Raw genomic sequence first — 23,013 nt, 5'->3', positions numbered from 1 at the left:
CTTCCACGGTCACAATTTAGCATGTGCTAAATTCTTCTAGCATTTCGAAAGCAGGTCATGTCCAAGTAGATAAATAGGGACCGCTCCAGCGGGAAGGTAAACGGCGTTTCCATGCGCTGCTCTGGTTCACCAGAGGTGGCTTAGTCATGCTGGCCACATGACCGCCGGCTCCCTCGGCCAATAAAGCGAGATGAACTCCGCAACCCCAGAGTCGGTCACGACTGGCAGTGGCGTAGCGTGGGGGGTGCAGGGGGGGCCGGCCGCACCGGGCGCAACATCTGGGGGTTAGGGGGCGCAAATCCACGGGTTAGGGGGCGCAAATTACTTGCCCCGGGTGCTGACAACCCATGCTACGCCACTGACGACTGGACCTAATGGTCAGGGGTCCCTTTACCTTTACCTTTAAATTCTTCTAAGGAGAGAGAATTTCGTCCAGGTATGGAGTTTAGGTTCTCCGGTTTAGGGAATGTTGGAGAAGCATGCGCTCTCAGTTGTTGTACTAGGCTAAGGCACAGTTTTTCTCTACCACTTTCCAGCAAAGTATGTGTTAACGATTTCCTAGAAACTAAAAGCATTTCTCTCCTTTTTTGGGAAGAGAAAGGAGGCCAGCACAAAGGGGAAGGAAATAATTGTTTCCAATTTCCTACCATTTAGCAGAGGAGCCAGACTGGGCTTGCACCTTGGCTGGCTTTCTTTCTTATGTCTGTGTTATAAGCACACTGGATTTTTAGCACGTACACTCGAAAACCGTGGTCTGCAAGCCAGACAAACCTGCATTTTTGAAAAATGCATATATGGGTAGAAAAGTCATGCATATCCAAAAGTGTGTGTTTGTTGTGTGCAGGCAAGAAACGTTGGAGTGCAGTTCCTCCTTTAAAAACACATCTTTTAAAAAAGCACATGACTGTTGGTTCTAGTGGAAATCTCTTTACTGTGCTTGAACTCAAAAGGATTTGTGGATTTAACTTTGTGGATCCCAACTTAAATTGGTTTAGAGGGCCTGTTTAGAGAATGTACTTCAGTTGATTTACCTGGCTGACAATGAAGCCCAAAGAGAATTGTTGTTTGGGGAGGCTCTCTGAAGACTACTGTGTAAGGAAACAATCACGCTTTGTAACTGCTATTCAGAAATTCAGGCTACTTACCTGAGTGTAATCCCTGCTGAACTCAATGGGGCTTGTTTTAGGTTAGCCCTGTCACCATGTTCCTGTTGGCATTCAGAAGGAACCAATGCATTTCAATAGTAAAAAGGACCCCTGGATGGTTAAGTCCAGTCAAAGGCGACTATGGGGTTGCGGTGCTCATCTCGCTTTCAGGCTGAGGGAGCTGGCGTTTGTCCACATACAGCTTTCTGGGTCATGTGGCCAGCAGGACTAAACTGCTTCTGGCGCAACAGAACACCGTGATAAAAACCAGAGCACACGGAAACGCTGTTTGTCTTCCCACCACAGCAGTACCTATTGATCTACTTGCACTGGTGTGCTTTCAAACTGCTACGTTGGCAGGAGCTGGGACAGAGCAACAGGAGCTCACCCTGTCACAGGGATTCGAACCGCCAACCTTCTGATTGGGAAGCCCAAGAGGCTCAGTGGTTTAGACCACAGCGCCACCCGTGTCCCTACTTCAATAGTAGTAGTCTTTCAGTATATACAGATATGCTCCTAAAGGTTGAAGAGGCGGCCTATATATATAAATAAAGTTGCTAACAAGCACAATGTGAGAGGATTACCCACATAGATTTGCCACCCCTAATTTGGGTAACAATTTCCAACTCGGTGTTGGGCAATTTAGTTGACATGCAAGAGACAAGGCATCTAGGATCAAACGCCCTTGGCACATAGCAAAGAAAATAAAAATTCAAAAACACCATCCTGAATGCTGGTCCCAATTTACAGATTAGGAAGTGGGGGGCAGCGGGGACAGAATATTTGCTTATTGTCATTGCAATTGGTGCAGTTATGCAGGGGTTTATATGTGCTGGAACCGGAGTCCAGTCTCCAAGCTCACGCTTATCTACTCAAATGGGAGATTTCTCGAAGACTGGCTTTATTCTAACTTTTCCTAACTTCCTTCCGTCCCATGAAGACTGCAGTTCTATCTACACACACAGTCCAGTGTTGTGCAGGGTTTAATGCCATTTAAATCAATGGGTTTAGGAGCAGCTAACTTTGCATAGGATTGGGCTGTTCATTCGAATTCAGTCCTGTTAAACTTATTAGGGGTTGCTTCTGAATAAACATCCATAGGCTGCAAGCGAGAGTTCTAATCTAGGTGCTGGAAACACCTCTTTCATCCCTTCTTCTTGGCTACCGTATTTTGCGCCCCATAGGACGCTCCGGCCCATAGGACGCACCTAGTTTTTTTGGGGGGAAATAAAGGGGAAAAAATTATTTCCCCCCCAGGTGCGGGGCTGGAAGAACCAGGTCGGGGAACAGTGGGAAGGCACGCTCTGCCTCCCCGCTGTCCCCCGAGCTTGTGGGGCTGGCGATGGGGAGAAGTGCGCTGATCCCGGGACTGCAGGCAGCTCTGCGCCGCCATCCGGAGCGGGGCGGGACTTAGTGCCCCGCTCGGGATGGCGGCGCAGATCTGCCTGCAGTCCCGGCACGGCAGGCAGCTCTGCGCCGCCATCCGGAGCGGGGCGGGGCTTCGCCCCCGGCTCCCGGTGGCCGCGCAGAGCTGCGCTGATCCCGGGACGGCAGGCAGTTCTGCACCGCCATCGGGAGCGGGGCGGGGCTTCGCCCCCGGCTCCCGGTGGCCGCGCAGAGCTGCGCTGATCCCGGGACTGCAGGCAGCTCTGCGCTGCCATCTGGAGCGGGGCGGGCTTCGCCCCCGGCTCCCGGTGGCCGCGCAGAGCTGCGCTGATCCCGGGACGGCAGGCAGCTCTGCACCACCATCCGGAGCGGGCGGGACTTAGCGCCCCGCTCCCGATGGCCGTGCAGAGCTGTGCTGAGCCGGGGACTGCAGGCAGCTCTGCGCAACCCTCGGAGCCGGTCTCCTGAGGGTTGCGCAGAGCTTCCTGAAGCCTAGAGAGCGAGAGGGGTCGGTGCGCACCGACCCCTCTCGCTCTCCAGGCTTCAGCGAAAGCCTGCATTCGCCCCATAGGACGCACCCAGATTTCCGCTTCATTTTTGGAGGGGGGAAAAGTGTGTCCTATAGGGCGAAAAATACGGTAGTTCAAAGCTGCTGTATTATATATATTTTACGCAGCACAAAAGTACAGGTAATTTGGTCCTGGGGCTATGCTTAGACAACCCTCTAGGTGGCAGTAGTTTTCCTGCTTACCGATAGTGTCAACATTTTTGCAGGCCTTTGATAAAGAGAATTCTCCGGTGAATAATCATTTTGGACAATAGTTCATGCAGGAGTTCATAATTCTAAGGACAGAATGGAATTTAATAATGTTTTGTAGAGACTTGCAATAATTTTGCAGACATTCCCTTATGTCCAAGAGTCTCATGAGAACTAGAAACTTAATCAATCAATCAATGATCCTCGCTTTCAATAAATTTTGAACTTGATTTGATTGTTGTATTTATATCTCACCTTTTCCTCAGAGGATCTCATAGTTGTCCCCGCTCCTTATTTAATCCTCACAACAACCCTGTGAGGTAAGTTAGGCCAAGAGAGACAGTGATTGTCCCAAGGTCTCCCAGTGAGCTTCATTCAAACTCTGAAATAATGTGCTTCCAAAAATACTGGATCTGTGGTGACAGTTCTGTGCATGGTTACCCCTGAGGAAGACCTATCAAATACAGTGGTGCTCAGGATGAGGCCTGGCTATGTTTCAGAGCCACTCTGGGATCAGTTACCTGACCTCTGCTCATGGATCCCTCCCAGATAGGTGCTTTTTAAAATTTTAAGCGTTGGAAACTCTGCTTCTAGGTTCTAAGTCATGTAAAGGCACTCAAGCATTTGGGCTGGCATTAATTTAAAACTTTTGAATGCCTCTTACATTTAATTTTTAAAATAATTTTAATGTTTAAACGCATTAGGCTACCAGAACTTCTGAGGCCATTGCATGCAGAAAGTCCCATGCTTAGTCTCCTGTTTAGTCGTGTCCGATTCTTCGTGACCCCCTGGACCAGAGCACGCCAGGCACTCCTGTCTTCCACTGCCTCCCGCAGTTTGGTCAAACTCATGCTGGTAGCTTCGAGAACACTATCCAACCATCTCGTCCTCTGTCGTCCCCTTCTCCTTGTGCCCTCCATCTTTCCCAACATCAGGGTCTTTTCCAGGGAGTCTTCTCTTCTCATGAGGTGGCCAAAGTATTGGAGCCTCAGCTTCAGGATCTGTCCTTCCAGTGAGCTCTCAGGACTGATTTCCTTCAGAATGGAGAGGCTTGATCTTCTTGCAGTCCATGGGACTCTCAAGAGTCTCCTCCAGCACCATAATTCAAAAGCATCAATTCTTCGGCATCAGCCTTCTTTATGGTCCAGCTCTCACTTCCATACATCACTACTGGGAAAACCATAGCTTTAACTATACGGACCTTTATTGGCAAGGTGATGTCTCTGCTTTTTAAGATGCTGTCTAGGTTTGTCACTGCTTTTCTCCCAAGAAGCAGGCGTCTTTTAATTTCGTGGCTGCTGTCACCATCTGCAGTGATCATGGAGCCCAAGAAAGTAAAATCTCTCACTGCCTCCATTTCTTCCCCTTCTATTGGCCAGGAGGTGATGGGACCAGTGGTCTCCTGAACCTCCTGTTAAAAAGGTGATCAGGTAAGACATGATGTGAAACACCTGTGCCTGAGTTGCTGAAGAGTTTCTGCCAGTCCGAGCAGGCACTATTGGGCTGGATGGATGCACTTTTAGACCTGGCACCAGGCAGCTTCCTGTGAGTTATGACGCTATGTGTCCTTAAATCCCTGCACCCGGAAATAACCTAGCTAAAAGGCCTCCACCCTTGAGGCCCTGAGAAAAGTTCCTTCTCCAGATCGCAGGCCACCAAGGGTCTTTGTGTTATATATATATAGAGAGAGAGAGCGCGCAAGGAATTTTCTCAGTGCCTCACAATGGAAGCATCCTTGCCCAGCGTCCTGTTGTGTTCGCTCTAAGCCAGGCTCCCGTCCCTCGAGGAAATGAGAGACTGCTCTTCTTCCATCTGGCTTGACTGCCTCTCCCATTTGCAGAGCTACAGAAGGGAGAGGCCAAGGCTCTCCCCGAGGCGCTTTAATATGAATACTCAGCACAGCGTGTTTCCTAACCTCAGCAAGTCAGTTTCGCTGGCACACACCCTGGTGGTTCCTTTGCCTGACATGGTGCATGTGGAAGGCACATTGTGCGCAACCTTCAACATTTCTCCAGGGAAAATAGGGACATCCTATTACACCCCCTCCAACATTTCTCCGATGAAAATAGGGGTGTCCTAGTGCTATTTTTCTAGAAAAAGAGGTGCTCACCTCCCTCGTTCTCTTAGAATGGCAATGGCGCCTACTGGAGAGTTCCGGAGAGTTCCGGCTGAAAAAGGCCCTGGGGAACATCTTGTTCCATACCCTCCAACATTTCTCCGATGAAAATAGGGGCATCCTGCCATACCCTCCAACATTTCTCTGAGGGAAATAGGGGCATCCTGCCATACCCTCCGACATTTCTCTGAGGGAAATAGGGGCATCCTGCCATACCCTCCGACATTTCTCTGAGGGAAATAGGGGCATCCTGCCATACCCTCCGACATTTCTCTGAGGGAAATAGGGGCATCCTGCCATACCCTCCGACATTTCTCTGAGGGAAATAGGGGCATCCTGCCATACCCTCCGACATTTCTCTGAGGGAAATAGGGGCATCCTGCCATACCCTCCAACATTTCTCTGAGGGAAATAGGGGCATCCTGCCATACCCTCCGACATTTCTCTGAGGGAAATAGGGGCATCCTGCCATACCCTCCGACATTTCTCTGAAGGAAATAGGGGCATCCTGCCATACCCTCCGACATTTCTCTGAGGGAAATAGGGGCATCCTGCCATACCCTCCGACATTTCTCTGAGGGAAATAGGGGCATCCTGCCATACCCTCCGACATTTCTCTGAAGGAAATAGGGGCATCCTGCCATACCCTCCGACATTTTCCTGAGGGAAATAGGGATGTTCTAAGGAAAAGCGGGACATTCTGGGATCAGCTCAGGAACTCGGATGGCTTATTTAAATCTGGGGCTGTCCCTGGAGAATAGGGACACTTGGGAAGGTTTGCATATGTGGGAAAGAATGGTCCTGAATGGATTTTATTATTACGGTATTATTATTAATTGCTTAAGCACTAGTGGTTGTTTGGGGGGGAGCAGAGGGTGGGATGGGTGGAAAGACCGTTGCCAAAGACTGGAGCAAGGGCCAGGTGCTGTTTATTGAAACCTGTCCCTCTCCCTAAACCAAACATGGCCTCCAGGCCCTGAGGAACGCAAGGGAGGAATCCCTCCCTGGCAATATATTGCGAACCGTGATTTGTGTGTGTCTTATGGAAAAATCACAATGTGGGGGAAACCGTGAACCGTGAAGGCTAGTGCCTCTGCATAGCGTCATCCTCATTTCAGACACTACAATATATCAGTATATCGCAATGTTTAGCTGGTGATATATCACGATGTTGAAAACCAGATACAGTGGTGCCCCGCAAGACAAATGCCTCACAAGACGGAAAACTCGCTAGACGAAAGAGTTTTCCGTTTTGGAGGTGCTTCGCAAAACGAATCTCCTATGGGCTTGCTTCGCCAGACGACAATGTCTTGCGAGTTCCTGCTGGTTCCCCCCCCTTTTTCTAAGCCGCTAAGCCGCTTATCAGCTGATCCGATTAGCCGATAAGCCGCTAAAAGCCGCTAAAAGCCGCTAATAGCGCTAATCCGCTAATCCGTCAATGGGCTTGCTTCGCAAGACGAAAAAACCGCTAGACGAAGAGAATCACAGAACGGATTCTTTTCGTCTTGCGAGGCACCACTGTATCGGTCAGCCCTCTCCAGGCCCAATTATGTGTACTGTATTGAAAAGATTCATATATTTAAAGCACACTGGTTCCCCCTCCCCCATAATCTTGGGAACTGTAGTTCTGTGAGGGGGTTGTATTTCTGAGAATTATTATTTTTAAACACATTTTATTGATTTTTAAGCAAATACAAATGCGATAACCATTAAACACAAATGTCGTTTGTTTTATCCGTTGTCTCTAGACATACGCTTTCAACATATTTCTGAGAATTATAGCTCTACAAACTACAGCTCCCAGGATTCTTTGGGGTAAACAATGTGCTTTTAATGTACAGTTTTGTAAAGATTAGTTTTTTGTTATACCTTATAAATTTCTGATAATATTTTACTTTTATATTTTGAAGAATTGTATTATTTTTGAAGAAATTAATGTATTAGAAATGGGGTTTTTTTAACGAATATATGAAACAGATAGACAAGTTTTGATAGATGCTACTGAGATGGCAAAGGAGTTAGAAATACTACCAAACTTTGAGATGGAACAAGTTAGAAAAAAAGAAAAAGTAATGGCAGTTTGAGGCCCAAGAAAAGGCAATGCAAAGTAGGTTTCTACTGTGCTGTTTAGACATGGCCATATAATCCGTTGAAAAGAGATTCCAACAGCTACAACAATATAATTCCCTATTTGGCTTTCTGTATGATATATATCAATAAAAAAATCTACTGAAAATGTCCTTAAGGTCTGCAAGAATTTGGAAAAACCATGGATGCACAATGGAAACAAAGATACTGTACTGATGCTGAACATCTGGGCTGTGAACTTATAGCAGTAGCTCCAAGACTTCCAAAGTTTATGCCGCTGTAAGGAGTACAACTCTTCATACTACCACAAAAATTTCTGGATAATGTGCCTAATGTTTCTGCTGCTCTAAGGATCCTTCTCACACCTCCAGTGTCAGCGACAAGTGGTGAAAGCTCAGATTTTAAATATGCTCAACAATACCGCAAAAGAGACTAGCTGGCTTGCCAACTATATCAGTTGAATCTGCCGAAGCGTCGACATCTGAGCTGAAGGAATGGGTGACAAAATTTGCAAAGGAAAAGGCAAGCAAAGTGAGATCTTTATGTCCCTGAAACTGAAACTATTAAGAAACTTAAATTTTAGCACCACAGTTTGACTGGTGTGCTAAAACATTTCCTTTTGCATTAGAGAAAGATAATCCAAGATGGTTGCATTACTTATCCTTGCAGTTTAAAACAACTCTAGCAGTTTAGAGTTTTGTGCATTTCATTTTTTTCCCTGCGAGATATCCGTTTTTGAAAATTGAAGTTAGCATTGGGGGGTGCGGGGTGCGTGTGCAAGTAGTTAGCCTTGCCAAGGATGCAAAATAGCCTGGCACCAGCACTGTGTCCACCCCCCAAAACCTCATTCTGTGTGCAGAAGACAACCAAACTAGCAGCTGACGTTTACTTCAACACTGGTGATGGAACAGGCTCTTCTCCAAGGCCTGAAGGCAGCAGACTAGTTAAGAGGATGCTGTGCAACTCTAGCACCTTGCTGTTTGAGCATCTGCTACCCGAGGTGGCTCCCTCTCTCTGCCTCAAGGTAGGGCTGGACCTACTCCCCCCCCCCCTGCCATGGTGTCTCTTGTCTATGGAGGATGGATAGTCAAGCAGGTTTTGCTCCACTGCAATGCTATCTCCTAGTGCTGTGTTGTCATAGAACAGGCATAGGCAAACTCGGCCCGCCAAATGTTTTGGGACTACAACTCCCATCATCCCTGACCACTGGTCCTGTTTAGCTAGGGATGATGGGAGTTGTAGTCCCAAAACATCTGGAGGGCCGCGCTTGCCTATGCCTGTCATAGAATGAATGTGTAAAGTGCACCCCTATCCTTTCATACTAATCGGTGAATGACAGCCAGTGATTTATATGAGAAATACAGAGATGCACTCAGGAATACCACTGAGGAAGGGGCTAAACTTGCTCCCTTCTCCTTGTGCCCAGCTGCTGGCAATCATAGAACCATAGAATTGCAGAGTTGGAAGGGACCCCAAGGGTCTTCTAGTCCAGTCCCCTGCAATGCAGGAATCCTTTGCCCAACATGGGATTTGAATCCACAACCTTGAGATTGGGAGTCCCGTGCTTCAACAACATCAAGCTTGCTTCTAGCTGTCAAGTCCATTCTAGGATCCGTGTCTTGGCCCCCTTGCATGTAATTTTATCTGGCATGAGTTGTTTTGTTTTAACTCCATATTATTTATACCTTTTACTTTTTTAAAAAACCTATTTATACCATTGTCATGCCACTTTTGGGGATGCGGGTGGCGCTGTGGGTTAAACCACAGAGCCTAGGAATTGCTGATCAGAAGGTCGGCAGTTCGAATCCCCATGACGGGGTGAGCTCCCGTTGCTCGGTCCCTGCTCCTGCCAACCTAGCTGTTCAAAAGCACATCAAAGTGCAAGTAGATAAATAGTTACCACTCCGGCAGGAAGGTAAACGGCATTTCCGTGCGCTGCTCTGGTTCGCCAGAAGCGGCTTAGTCATGCTGGCCACATGACCTGGAAGCTGTACGCCGGCTCCCTCGGCCAATAAAGCGAGATGAGTGCCGCAACCCCAGAGTCTGTCACGATTGGACCTAATGGTCAGGGGTACCTTTTCCTTTACCATGTCACTTTTAACATTCTCGTTTTGTGTTATATTTTATTTATTTCAAGCCACCCAGTTTTATAGTAAGAGTCACAGGTCAGGCTAGAACATGACAAAAGATAATGGGTACTTCCATTTTTTTTTGTTTCAGAAGATGTATTCTGCAACACATAAATGGTAGATTTATACTGGATTGTCCACTCATCATTCTACTTTTCGTTGTTCTGTGATGCTTCCCTAGTGTTACTGCATAGCTGGCATCTGGGGCAGGGGCCACTCTTGCATTTTAGTGCAACAAAAGCGGGAGGGTAAACAGAATCACTTGTGGTATAAAAAGTAGGGACTTACAGGGCACGCACTTATTGGAAACTCAGCTATGTGTCTGCCCCAAAAATTCTGCAGGTGCAATGAGGATTGGAAGCAGGATCACGTAAAACTGTGCTGATATCGTCATGAACACAAATCATAATGAATGCACAATAAAAAGGACATCTGGAGGGGGGCCCTAACAATCGTCTTCTTTGTTTCTGGGCACAGTTCAAAGTGCTGTTTTTGACCGAAATGGTTTGGAATCCAGGTATTTTCTGGGGTGGGTTAGGAAACCACATTCTCCCATATACATCTGTATGCTCTCTAAGAACTGCTGCTTTTAATCCCCTGCATCAGGTGCCCACCCCCCTATTCAAAGACAAGGCTTGCTGATTCTGTCCTTTTTTTAATTTTTAAGGTGTTTTTTTTGTGGGGCTCAGGGGTCGCATAACTCCATACCCTCTAACACAGGGGTCAGCAAACTTTTTCAGCAGGGGGCCGGTCCACTGTCTCTCAGACCTTGTGGGGGGCCGGACTATATTTTTTTGGGGGGGATGAACGAATTCCTATGCCCCACAAATAACCCAGAGATGCATTTTAAATAAAAGGACACATTCTACTCATGTAAAAACACGCTGATTCCCGGACCGTCCGCAGGCCGGATTTAGAAGGCAATTGGGCCGGATCCAGCCCCCGGGCCTTAGTTTGCCTACCCATGCTCTAACATTTCTCCGATGAAAATAGGCATGTGCTAAGAAAAAGCGGGACATTCTGGGCTCAAATCTAGGGTTGCCATACGTCCGGATTTCCCCAGGATTTGGCTGTTGGGAACTGTGTCCGGGCAGGAATCGGCCCAGGAAAATCTGGACGTGTGGCAATCCATATCGGATTTTGGCGATTTCTGTGCAAAAAAAGTTCACTTTCTGTAATACAGCATCTTTAATCAAATCAGAAACCAGGGCAGCTTCTGTAAATCCAGGACTGTCCCTGGAAAATAGGGACTCTTGGATGGCTTGAGACAGTTTGCATCACATCAGTCTTTCCTGTCTGGCTCTAAGTATAAGAACATTTAGACAAGCAATGGCATACTTTAAGAGAGCAACAGGTAACTCCTGGACTGGATTCTGTAACCAGAGTAAACTCAGGTTTGGAGCTGTGCAGAATGATTAAAGAACACCATATAGCGATGGTGGTGTTTCGCACGCTTCCTTTAAACAAGCACTCTGCTTCTCAAATGCCCCAAGGACTACAATCCCTGAAATTAGCCATTTGGGGTCGCTGCAAAGCAAGGCCCTCTCATACCCTTCCCCCAGCCTGGGACAGAAACTGTCATTCAGCCAAAACAAGCTGGCCACATATTTCCCAACCATTTTGCCCCCTCCCTCGCGGATAGTTGGGCTGGCATCCAGCACATCTGCAGTTACGGCCGGGTCTTGCCAGCTGGAAAACCCAGCGGCTGTGACGCCAGCAAAGGCCTCTCCAGCCTGGCTGTTTCCCCAGTGCTGGATCCCACCCTTTTCCACTCGGATGAGGCAGTTTTTTACTTCCATGGAGAAGGGAGGGGGCTCCTTCTGACCTCCTCCGGTTAGCAAAGACGACACTGCCTCAAAGCAAGGGCTTGCCAGGGTTGCAGTCAACCCTGGGACTTTGTTGTCTGTGCCGGAGCTCAGCTCTGGGTCATGTGAAATAATCAGTTAACGCTAGAGAAAAGAAACTATATCAGCTTGCCCAGAGAGCACTTCCATCAACGCCCAGCAGTTGCAAGCAGACCTTACAAAACAGGGGTGAGAGAGCACAGATGGAGCGCATGGCTCTATTTAGGCTTTCACCCTTGCATTCTCTTTAAAAATAATAAGATTCCTTCCTTTTGCTCTGTTTGTCTTTTCTGGAAGGAAAGAGCAAAAGCTCAGTGGTCAAGCATCCATACCCTCCAACATTTCTCTGATGAAAGTAGGGACACCCTCAATAAAAATAATCAGTGCTTTCTTTTCTTAAAAAATGTTTAGGGGTATGTGTACCCCTGCGCACCCCCAGAAAAAGCACTAATAATAATAATAATTTAATTTAATTTAACTATTTATACTCTTATACATCTGACTGGGTTCTCCCAGCCACTCTGGGCAGCTTCCAAAATCTATAAAAACATAATAAAACATTAGACATTTAAAAAGTACCCTATACAGTACAAGGCTGCGTTGAGTTAAGCCTGTCCCTCTTTAAGAGGGGTAGAGTGCTATTAGGCACATATTTTTTTAGTTTTGTCTAACCCAAAGCTGATCAAAGAAATGGGCTGGATAAGAAATGAGAAGGACCCAAGCATTTTTACTCACGATGTGAGTATTTGTGGAGCCCTGTTTATGGATTGACCTCCCGAGGGAGGCCTGCCTGGCGCCAACATTGTAATTTTTTGTGTGCTAGGCAAATAGTCTGTTCAAAACATTCTCCCGGGCTTTCAAATATATTTTTACCTTTTAACATGCTCGTTTCTAATTTTGTGCAGTATGCTATCGTGCATTTTTGTAAAGCTCTGCAGAAAGGCAGACCCTCCAAGTGTCCCTATTTTCCAGGGACGTCCCTGATTTAGAGAAGCTGTCCCGGTTTCTGATTTGATCCTGGCAAGTCCTGCTTTTTCCTTCAGATGTCCCTATTTTCATTGGAGAAATGTTGGATGTTATGGAGATATCCAACCCCCGAGCCGTTTGAAGGCAATCCTGTATAGGGAAGTTTAATGTTTTATTATGTTTTTATATATATTGGAAGCTGCCCAGAGTGGCTGGGGCAACCAGATAAGATGTGTGGGGTATAAATAGTAAAATTATCATTACGGAATGGAACGTCAGTATTTTCATCAGAGAAATGTTGGAGGGAATGGAAAGGTGGTACATAAAACTTTGGGATTACTATATACGTTGAAAGAAATATCGTTTGAGCTTCTACTGATTCACCAAGATGGCTGCCTTTCCAAATTCAAGCCAGGTTTTCCATCTCACCCAGAAGAGGGATCCTCTTGTGGAGAGAACTAGGCCTGCCTGCAATTTATGGGATCTGGTAGTTGTAAAGCTAAGAGCAGTTACAGTCACTAGTAGGCACTAGTGAAAATAGAGTTACCGGTATGTAAGGTGTACTAAACGGAGCAAAGTGTTACTCAGCAATCACAGAACGTGCATCTGCATCTTCCTGCACGGCACCCGCAAAATATTGTCACAAGTTCTGTTTGCTTTTGGGCTTTGGGATGAGATTTGAGGATATAACTTCATGCACAGCAAAACATCTTTATTTGTCCTACTGGTGAGTTGATAGGTGAGTATCATATAATAGTTTCTTCTGCAACCCTATGATTTATGCTCTCTACTCACGAGTTCTCTGCATTGTGACTTGTGTCTCTCTTTCTGGCTTAGGATACCTCTGTTTTCACTTACCCCATAAAAACCGGGCCGCTGCCACCATTATTATTATTATTATTATTATTATTATTATTATTATTATTACAGTGGTGCCTCGCAAGACAAATGCCTCGCAAGATGGAAAACTCGCTAGATGAAAGAGTTTTCCGTTTTGGAGGTGCTTCACAAAACGAATCTCCTATGGGCTTGCTTCGCAAGATGAAAATGTCTTGCGAGTTCCTGCGGGGTTTTTTTTCCTTTCCCCCCCTTTTTCTAAGCCGCTAAGCTGCTTATCAGCTGATCCGATAAGCTGATAAGCCGCTAAAAGCCGCTAAAAGCCGCTAATAGCGCTAATCCTCTAATCCGTCAATGGGCTTGCTTTGCAAGACGAAAAAACCGCTAGACGAAGAGAATCACGGAACGGATTCTTTTCGTCTTGCGAGGCACCACTGTATCACCATTATTATTATTATTATTAGTAGTAGTAGTAGTATACTGCCCTTTACCCACAACATAAAATTGCCTCTTGCTTTCATGGCAACTGGCCCTCAAAGAAAGATTTTTTTTTTTAAAGCCATTCCCTCTAACCAGCCAGTGACCCAAACCAGAGAACATGTGGTCCTCTGGAAGTTATTGGGCTCTCAGCCTCCGTCGGTTTCAGCCGGCATGGCCAGTGGGCAGCAATGATGGCAGATGCAGAGCCACAGTTTCCCCAACTTTGAACTAAGCCAAAAACAGCAGGCTGCTGATGTTTTTAAAATTATTTTTTACTTGACAATGCTACCATCACAAAGAGAAGTGAAAGGAGGAGCTCTCTCGCAAGGGTGGATGAGGCGAGGAACCATTTCTGGCCTGAGGCCTAGTGTCAATACTGGGCAGGGCCAGGGGAAACCAGATAGAGCAACTAATGTCAATTTTACTTTTTTGTAAAATTCCCTCCCCACAGACTACATCATTCAGGCCCGCTAGGCAACCAGAGGGAGCTACCTGGAGCAACCTTAATAATAATAATAATAATAATAATAATAATAATAATAATAATAATAATAATATCATTAATAATATCATTAATGTTTATACCCCGCCCATCTGGCTGGGTTTCCCCAGGCACTCTGGCTGGCTCCCAACAGAGCACTAAAGCAGAATAAAACATCAAACATTAAAAACATCCCTAAACAGGTCTGCCTTCAGATATCTCCTAAAAATCAGACAGTTGTTTATTTCCTTGACATCTGATGGGAGGGCGTTCCACAGGACAGGTGCCACCACCGAGAAGGCCCTCTGCCTGGTTCCCTGTAGCCTCACTTCTCGCAGGGAGGGATCCGCCAGAAGGCCCTCGGAGTTGGACCTCAATGTCTGGGGTGAATGATGGGGGTGGAGACGCTCCCTCAGGTATACTGGGCTGAGGCCATTTAGGGCTTTCAAGGTCAACACCAACACTTTGAATTGTGCTCAGAAACGTACCTTCCCCAACCTGCAGATGTTTTGGCCTGCAACGCCCAAGCCAGCATGGCCATATGACGCAGGGGCTGATGGGAGTTGTAGTCCAAAACACCTGCAGATTGCGGGGAGGCTAACCTAGGGCAATGACTAGGTTGCATTGTCAAACTCCTGAGGGATCCGGTATCTGTAAGAGTTGCGCAGAAGGCAGCGCCTTGCCTGTTGTGACTTCTCTGCCTCTGGAAATTCTCCCGCTGCTATTGCATGTGAATGGGCAAAGCAGTGTATGCTGAAAATTTCCCATTTGTGTGCAGCTCTTAAAAAAAATGACTGCGGCCTTTTCAAGGTCTGGGCCTGACAGCTGTAAGGCGAGCATTTTGCTGCTGCAGCAGTAGATGGGAGTGCTTCTGTGCTGCTTGGGAACAGCAAAAGGCAAAGAAAGCGTAGAGGGTGCGATATTGTAGGAAGGCAAGACAGGGCAAGGCAATGAGCAGGGGATCCTTCTGGCGGGATACTTGGTGGAGGAGGCTAAGGTTCTCCCTATGTGACTTCACGGTAGGAAAAACTGCATCTGTTGAATTTCTGCCTGGCACCTGGCTTCTGTTAAGGGGGAATGATCAAAACCTTCATGCAGGTAGGTGAGGAGTCCAGTAGGCTTGAAGTGGGTAAGGATCCTCTCATATCCTTTCAATGCAGACTAATTGCCAATTACAGTGGTACCTCTGGTTAAGTACTTAATTTGTTCCAGAGGTCTGTTCTTAACCTGAAACAGTTCTTAACCTGAAGCACCACTTTAGTTAATGGGGCCTCCCGCTGCTGCCGCGCCGCCAAAGCACGATTTCTGTTCTCATCCTGAAGCAAAGTTCTTAACCTGAGGTACTGTTTCTGGGTTGGCGGAGTCTGTAACCTGAAGCGTATGTAACCTGAAGCATATGTAACCCGAGGTACCACTGTACTTAATTCGTTCTGGAGGTCCGTCCTTAACCGAAACTGTTCTTAACCTGAAGCACCACTTTTGCTAATGGGTTCTCCTGCTGCTGCCACGCTGCTGGAGCACGATTTCTGTTCTCATCCTGAAGCAAAGTTCTTAACCCGAGGTACTGTTTCTGGGTTAGTGGAGTCCTTAACCTGAAGCGTATGTAACCCGAGGTACCACTGTACTTGCAATTCTATCAATTAAATAATGATTGAAGGGTGTCTTTCCCCTATGCTTTTAGGATATAATTTTAGTGAGGGAGCTAGTGTTGTTGACTGTTGAGAAGCAGAAGAAAAATAGCCTGGCCTGCTCCTGTGTTTTAAAAGAGCACAAATCAGTAGATGAAGCTTTTTACTAACATGATCACCTGCGGATGTGTGTACTGTCAAGCCGCTCTGAAAAAAACGTGGCTGGTTCCAAAGTTGGCAACCCTATTTCTGACGCTGGCAATGATAATAATAATAATAATAATAATAATAATAATAATAATAATTTATTATTTATACCCCGCCCATCTGGCTGGGCCTCCCCAGCCATGCTGGGCGGCTTCCATAAAAACCAAAACTACAATAAAATATCACACGTTAAAAACTTCCCTGAACAGGGCTGCCTTAAGATGTCTCCTGAATGTCAGGTAGTTGTTTATCGCTTTGACATCTGCTGGAAGGGCGTTCCACAGGGCGGGCGCCACTACCGAGAAGGCCCTCTGCCTGGTTCCCTGTAGCTTTGCTTCTCGCAATGAGGGAACCGCCAGAAGGCCCTCGGCGCTGGACCTCAGCGTCCGGGTCTATGCCTGTGCGTTATTTTAGGGGAGCTTTGGTTGTGTACCTCTCACCTTTCACTTGTACGAACAGTGTAAGACACTGTCCCAGATCTTGATCAGATGACAGTCTAATATGAGATAGTTAATTCTTAATCCCCTTGCTTAGCTCTGTAAAGCTAAGCGGGGCATGGGTAGACTGCCATTGGGAGCCCCATGCAGACTAATCTCTAAAATCAGTGTTTCCCAAACTTGGGTCTCCAGCTGTTGTTGGACTACAACTCCCATCATCCCTAGCTAGCAAGACCAGTGGTCAAGGATGATGGGAATTGTAGTCCAAAAGCAGCCGGAGATCCAAGTTTGGGAAACACTGCTCCAAAGGTTAGTGCTGAATGTGCTTCAAATTGGGTGCTTAATATGGAACTGGCGCTCTGTGTGCATAAAAGTTTTTCACAGCATCCACACAATGCCGTCGGCATCCAAATTTAATCCTGTCACATCCTCCCATTTAATCCAGATTCACCCATTTCTGTGGAAAATCTGATAATTATTTTTCTTAAGTTAAAAAAAAACTTGTTTCTAACGTCCTGCTTGTAATATCTGAACAACCTGTTTGTGATAGGAAGCCCCTCATCTGGAAGTACCCTAGTAAATAAACAAACTCAGAATTCCTTTAGAAGAAGTTGTGCTCATAAAAACCAAGGAAAGCTTTCAACGGGTCGCTCAGAGTCACGCACAAGCAAGGGTGCATGGACTTTGCGACATAATGAAATAAGGATAAATCTTTTTTAGAGTGTCCTGGTCACGTAATGGAAATGGGAGTAGATTGAGCTGACCTCCTTCTTAACCAAACCTTTTGCCTGCGTTCCAGCCGTACAAACGTCAGAGAGTTACAGATGCACACTCCCCATGCATCTCCATCGAGCCAATCAAAAGGCATTACAGTGGTACCTCGGGTTAAGTACTTAATTCGTTCCAGAGGTCCGTTCTTAACCTGAAACTGTTCTTAACCTGAAGCACCACTTTAGCTAATGGGGCATCCTGCTGCTGCTGCGCTGCTGGAGCACGATTTCAGTTCTCATCCTGAAGCAAAGTTGTTAACCCGAGGTACTATTTCTGGGTTAGCGGAGTCTGTAACCTGAAGCGTATGTAACCTGAAGCGTATGTAACCTGAGGTACCACTGTACCAGCCAAGTTAAGACACTGAAGGAAGGTGCTGATAGCCAGGGCTGGTTAGGGCCTGGTCTGGAAAGGAGCACACAGTCCCAAGATTTGGATAGCGAAGCCTAAGGAGTAGGCCATTGTCATTCCTATTTCGCAGGTGGGAGACCGAGGCAGAGCTCTTCCGGCTCCAGATTCCACCGGGCCGCACTTCTGTTGATATGCGCCTCTCCATCCGGATGGTACCAAAACTAGAAATCCCCTCTTCTGTGCAGCTCCTTGAGAAGCACGTGACGCCAGCTGTCTCCAGTAATACAGCATGACACAAAGGAGAGTTGTGCTGCAGGGGATAAGTTATGGGGTGATATCCTACCCCCTCTCTGCTTTTTCTCATGGCTTTCCCCATGAAGAATGGGGAACGCATTTTCCATGTGGCCTGCACCACCTCTCCTTTAGGGTGGTGCTAAGCGGAGGAATGCTCTGTTGTTTGTAGATAGCAGTGGTTCTCATTGATATTATATTACCTTCCTGCCCGGCTTATATGGGCTTTCCAGAGGCATCCGATTGGCCATTGTGAGAAGCAGAATGAGGGAGTAGATGGACTTTTGGTCTGAACCAGCCAGGCAGCTCCTAATTTCTTCAGAAGTTAGAAACATTAAGGCCCTTTGGGGAGAAGGGAGCTTCACCCTGCTTATTCTTTCATTGAGATTACCACTACCACCACCACCACTCCCTGCAGTTTTGTATCCTGAACTGCAGAGCCTACAAGTGTCCCTATTTTCCAGGGACGGTCCTGGATTTACAGAAGCCGTCTTGGTTTCTGATTTGATCCCATAATGTCCCACTTTTCCTTAGGTAAAGGTACCGACCGACTCTGGGGTTGCGGCGCTCATCTCGCTTTATTGGCCGAGGGAGCCGGTGTACAGCTTCCGGGTCATGTGGCCAGCATGACTAAGCCGCTTCTGGCAAACCAGAGCAGCGCACGGAAACGCCGTTTACCTTCCCGCCAGAGTGGTACCTACCGGTATTTACCTACTTGCACTTTGACATGCTTTCGAACTGCTAGGTTGGCAGGAGCAGGGACAGAGCAACAGGAGCTCACCCTGTTGCGGGGATTCGAACCACTGACCTTCTGATTGGCAAGTCCTAGTGTCCCCCCACTTTTCCTTAGGATGTCCCTATTTTCATCAGAGAAATGCCGGAGGGTATGGAGTTATGCGACGCCTGAGCCAAGGAGATAAGCAACTATACAACCTTTAGACGACATCTGAAGGCAGCTCTGTATAGGGAAGTTTTGGATCTTTAATGTTTTATTGTTTTTTTTGTATATGCTGGAAGCTGCTCAGAGTGGCTGGGGCAACCCAGTCAGATGGGTGGGGTATAAAAAAATAATAAAGGAAAGTAAAGTAAAAAAATGAAAGAATAAAAATAATAATTGAATCGGACGTCCCTATTTTCATCGAAGGAATGTTGGAGGGTATGGAATTACCTTTGCCATTGGCATTCTTTGTATTACTGAGATGCTCCTGTTATGTACTGAAGTTCTCACCCTGGGCCAGTAGGGGGATACTGTAGATAGTTTTCACTCAGGTCCACATATGCAAATAAGGGATTGAAAGTGACGTTCAGTGATTGGCTAGTTACAGAAAGTGGTTACTGTTGCATTGTAGTGGAGCTCTATATAAGCAGGCTGGCTGAACCCTTCAGTTCAGTTCTGTTCCGGCCTATGAATAAACAAGAGCTGTTTGAAGAAGCACTGTGTCGTCTGATATGTTCACTTAACAGCTCCTAGAGCCATCACTTTGCCTTTTGCCAGTTGTTTCTGATTCTCCAACTATGACTGTTTCTGCATCGGCACAGAAACCTAGGAAGTGGCCATCTGCTACTCAGACCATTAGTCCATCCACCACAGTATCGTCTATATAGACTAGTCGTAGCTTGCTAGGGTTTCAGACTAGGGACATGCCAAGCCTTACCGGGAGATGCTGGGGAATGAACCTAGGACCTTCTGCATCTAAGCCAGGTGCTCTAGCACTGAGCTACGGCCCTTCCTCAAAGCCTGGCTGCAGGAGCATGCCAGCCAGCAATCGCACAATTCAAAGTTCTAGTTAACTCTTTATTAGCAAAAACACGATCTGCAGAGAGCTGGCTGAGTGTCAGGCCTAAGGAGCACAGCAGCTCATTCCCGGTGGTCTCACTCCATGAAAATTCATTGCAGAGGCTGAGAGTCCCCATCTCCTCACAGCCATCTACGTTCCCTCTTCTCCAGGGCTTTCCCCAAGCAATCTGAGACTGCGCCTGCATGCAGCCAACCTCTCCTCTGCCCTTTTTACATCTCTTCTGGTTCTGAGAGTCAAGCGGTGCAGGGGAGCTTGTCACAGTGAGGGGTGGGGAGATAATTGTGACTCTTCAGCAGCCTGCCTCATCTCTGCCTCTTGGCCTCCTTCCTCTCCTGCTTCAGCTTCTACCTTTGATTCTGGACTTCTCTCTGCACAGACTCTCTCCGCTCACTAAGCTCTGTTACCTATTCAGCTTCCAACACCTCCTCTTTCTGGTCTTCTCCCTTTGAGCACTCATAATTGTCCCACCACCACGTCCTGGGCTTTGAGCCTTCTTCCGGTGGTGGTTGTACAGTTGGTTCCTCCTGCCATTCCTCTGCGTCCAACCAGCCTATGACCCTGCAGTACTGAATAATAATAATAATAATAATAATAATAATAATAATAATAATAATAATAATAATAAAAAATTATACCCCACCCATCTGGCTGGGTTTCCCCAGTCACTCTGGGTGGCTTCCAACAAGAGATTAAAAATACATTAAAACATCAGTCATTAAAAATTTCCCTAAACAGGGCTGCCTTCAGATGGCTTCTAAACGTCAGGTAGTTGTTTATTCCCTTGACATCTGATGGGAGGGTGTTCCACAGGGTGGGTGCCACAACCGAGAAGGCCCTCTTCCTGGTTCCCTGTAACTTTGCTTCTCGCAGTGAGGGAACCGCCAGAAGGCCCTCAGAACTGGACCTCAGTGTCCGGGCAGAACGATGGGGGTGGAGATGCTTCTTCAGGTATAGAATCCTCACATCTTGATTACTGGTAATATGCTCTATATGGTGCCTTTTGTGTTTTTTTGATGGTCCAGAAACTGCAAGCTAGTGCAGAATGCTGCCACTAGATCACACTATGCAAAGATCACAGGATAAGGCCTTCTTTGTAGTAACACCCCAGCTGAGGAAGTCTCTGCCCTTGGATGTCTACCAAGTTATTAATTTTTTCATCTTAAAGCATACCTGTTCTCTCAAGCCTTTGGAGAGATTTATGGTTTAACTGGTGTCTGGTACCTTTGTTTGGCTAATATACTGCTTTTTATATTGAATTTCAGTTTATTAGCATTTTATGGTTTCATTTTATTTGTATTGTGTATTTAAATATTATACTGGAAACTACCTGGTGGTTTACTCTGTACCGAAAGGTGGTTTATATATTAATAGTAATAATAATAATAATAATAATAATAATAATAATAATAATATAAAAAAATAATCAAAGCACCTTTTTGTTACAGTTGAAGGTTCAAGGTCTGGATCCAGCAAAGGATTCCTGCTGTTGAAAGGGGCCACATGCATAACAAGGAATTCAAAGGTGGCAAGGGCCCATTCATCTCAATTTGTCAAGAAAACAAGGGGAAGGTGGAGGAATGAAGCAAATGAAAGATGATCCTTCTGTTGCCCTACTTTTCATACAGTTCTACCTGAATGGTGAGTTGGTGGACTCCTCTACATGACTGCAAGAGCTTTGAAGATGGGTCACCTGGCTAAAGGCAGTGGGACTTGGGGACAGCGTATGCCATAAGGAAAAGAGGTGTGAATGAATGGATGGATGAGGTTTCTATATATAATCCCATTAGCATGTCCTAGACTTCATGTTTCAGGACTACTAATTGTATACGGATGCTCTTCATAGGTGGGAAGAGGATGCTAATGTTTGTGTCTGTAAGGTACGGCAGTAGGAACTCCTTATGTGCTGGACAATTAAGGAGACAAACTGCAGAAAGAAAACTCACTTTCTAAGTTCAAAAAATACTTGAAATACTGAAAATAAATATTTTGGCCATAGGATATTTGCGTTATAGTGGGATTGGGATTTAACCATGGATGCTATCAGACTGTCACTGTTTTCAGTTTGCGCAGTTACAACAAACCTGTTTCCTCAGGAGATCTGACACTCTCTCTCTCTCTCTAATTTTATTTATATTTTTTCAACAGATAAACAATTCAACAACATTTCATCTATGACTTTCTCTCTCTCCCTCCCTCTCTCCCTCTATGGTTCCCTCAAAATTTCAGTTTATGCTGTATATTACAGTTACTCTATACCTTCGCCTTATCTTACAATAAAAACAAAAAGTTCACCCCCACTGCTGTTCTTACTCAAATCCTATTTGCATTCTAACACTTTTACACTGAGTTTTAAAGTATTCTGCAAACATTTCCCAATCTTCTTTAAAATCAGTCTCTTTCTGATCGCTAATTTTACACTCCAAACTTGCCAATTCTACATATTTTATTAATTTCAGCTGCCATTTTCCTTTGGTAGGTACCACCTCATGACGCCATTTTTTTTGCGTATAATATGTGTGCTGTCATAGTTGCATAAAGAAATCGATTTATCTATTTTGGGGGGATACCTGCTCCAGTTATCTCTAGCAAAAAAGCTTCCGGTCTTTTGGGGAAAGTTACCTTAAATACATTTTTCAACTCATTATAAATCATCTCCCAAAAATCCTCAGCTACTTTGCACGTCCACCACATGTGGTAAAATGAACTTTCTACTTCTTTACATCTGATGTTTTGTCAGATGTGAACCAATAGCAAAACCCCTGGAAAGTGTGAGACCCCTGGAAAGTGTGAGATAATGCACTGTTGTCTAACTTCCCAACAAACAAAGCAGGATGAATGCTCAATAAAGAGATTGTCTGGAAGCGTCCTTTGTGCTAGGACACACTAGAGCATCATGAGAAGTATATCAAATACCTAGAGACTCCTGTGAGCCTGGAGGAGGCTGCCTGCTGTGTCTCTGCATGATTTCCTACTCTGGCCTTTGGCTCCTTCCAGTCTGCCTTCTGAGCAAGGGTGGCTCCTTCTCTGTTCTCTCTGCATCTGGTGAAGTTGAAGCAATTAATCATTCCCTATGCAGAGGCAGCAGAATTACCTGCCCTCAGAGGAGTCTTTTCATTGCTTCTCTGAATGATTGACTGCTCTTGGTTTGCCTTCGAAACAGGAGTTGTGCCCAGATCAGTGACCCATGCAGAATCACACGGAATAGGCTCCTCTGCGACTGGGTAACTCTAGACCTTGTGCGATAAAAAAGGGTACCTCTAGTTTTAAGTCAGGGGAAAAAGAAAGCTTGCTTCTGCTTGCGGG

The 23,013-nt window shown here is 46.1% G+C and overlaps 1 protein-coding gene across 4 annotated transcripts in view; it reads right to left on the bottom strand.

Moving 5' to 3' along the window:
• The window catches only part of GLS2 (glutaminase 2), a 35,526-nt gene extending 29,408 nt beyond the window's left edge, over positions 1-6,118 (bottom strand). For 3 of the 4 annotated variants that reach the window (XM_081181323.1, XM_081181324.1, XM_081181325.1), the window contains exon 1: positions 5,535-5,860. In XM_081181323.1, the coding sequence (XP_081037449.1) occupies positions 5,535-5,845 (311 nt within the window). In that variant the 5' untranslated portion in view covers positions 5,846-5,860. Of the gene's footprint in view, positions 1-5,534 lie in introns of all 4 variants that reach the window. The other variant, XM_081181326.1, reaches the window with a different exon arrangement.
• Positions 6,119-23,013: the final 16,895 nt, after the last annotated feature.

This window comes from Podarcis bocagei (assembly GCF_964188305.1).
Source record: "Podarcis bocagei genome assembly, chromosome: 2".
Lineage (NCBI taxonomy): Eukaryota > Metazoa > Chordata > Lepidosauria > Squamata > Lacertidae > Podarcis > Podarcis bocagei.
This window is presented reverse-complemented; position numbering and strand designations above follow the sequence as displayed.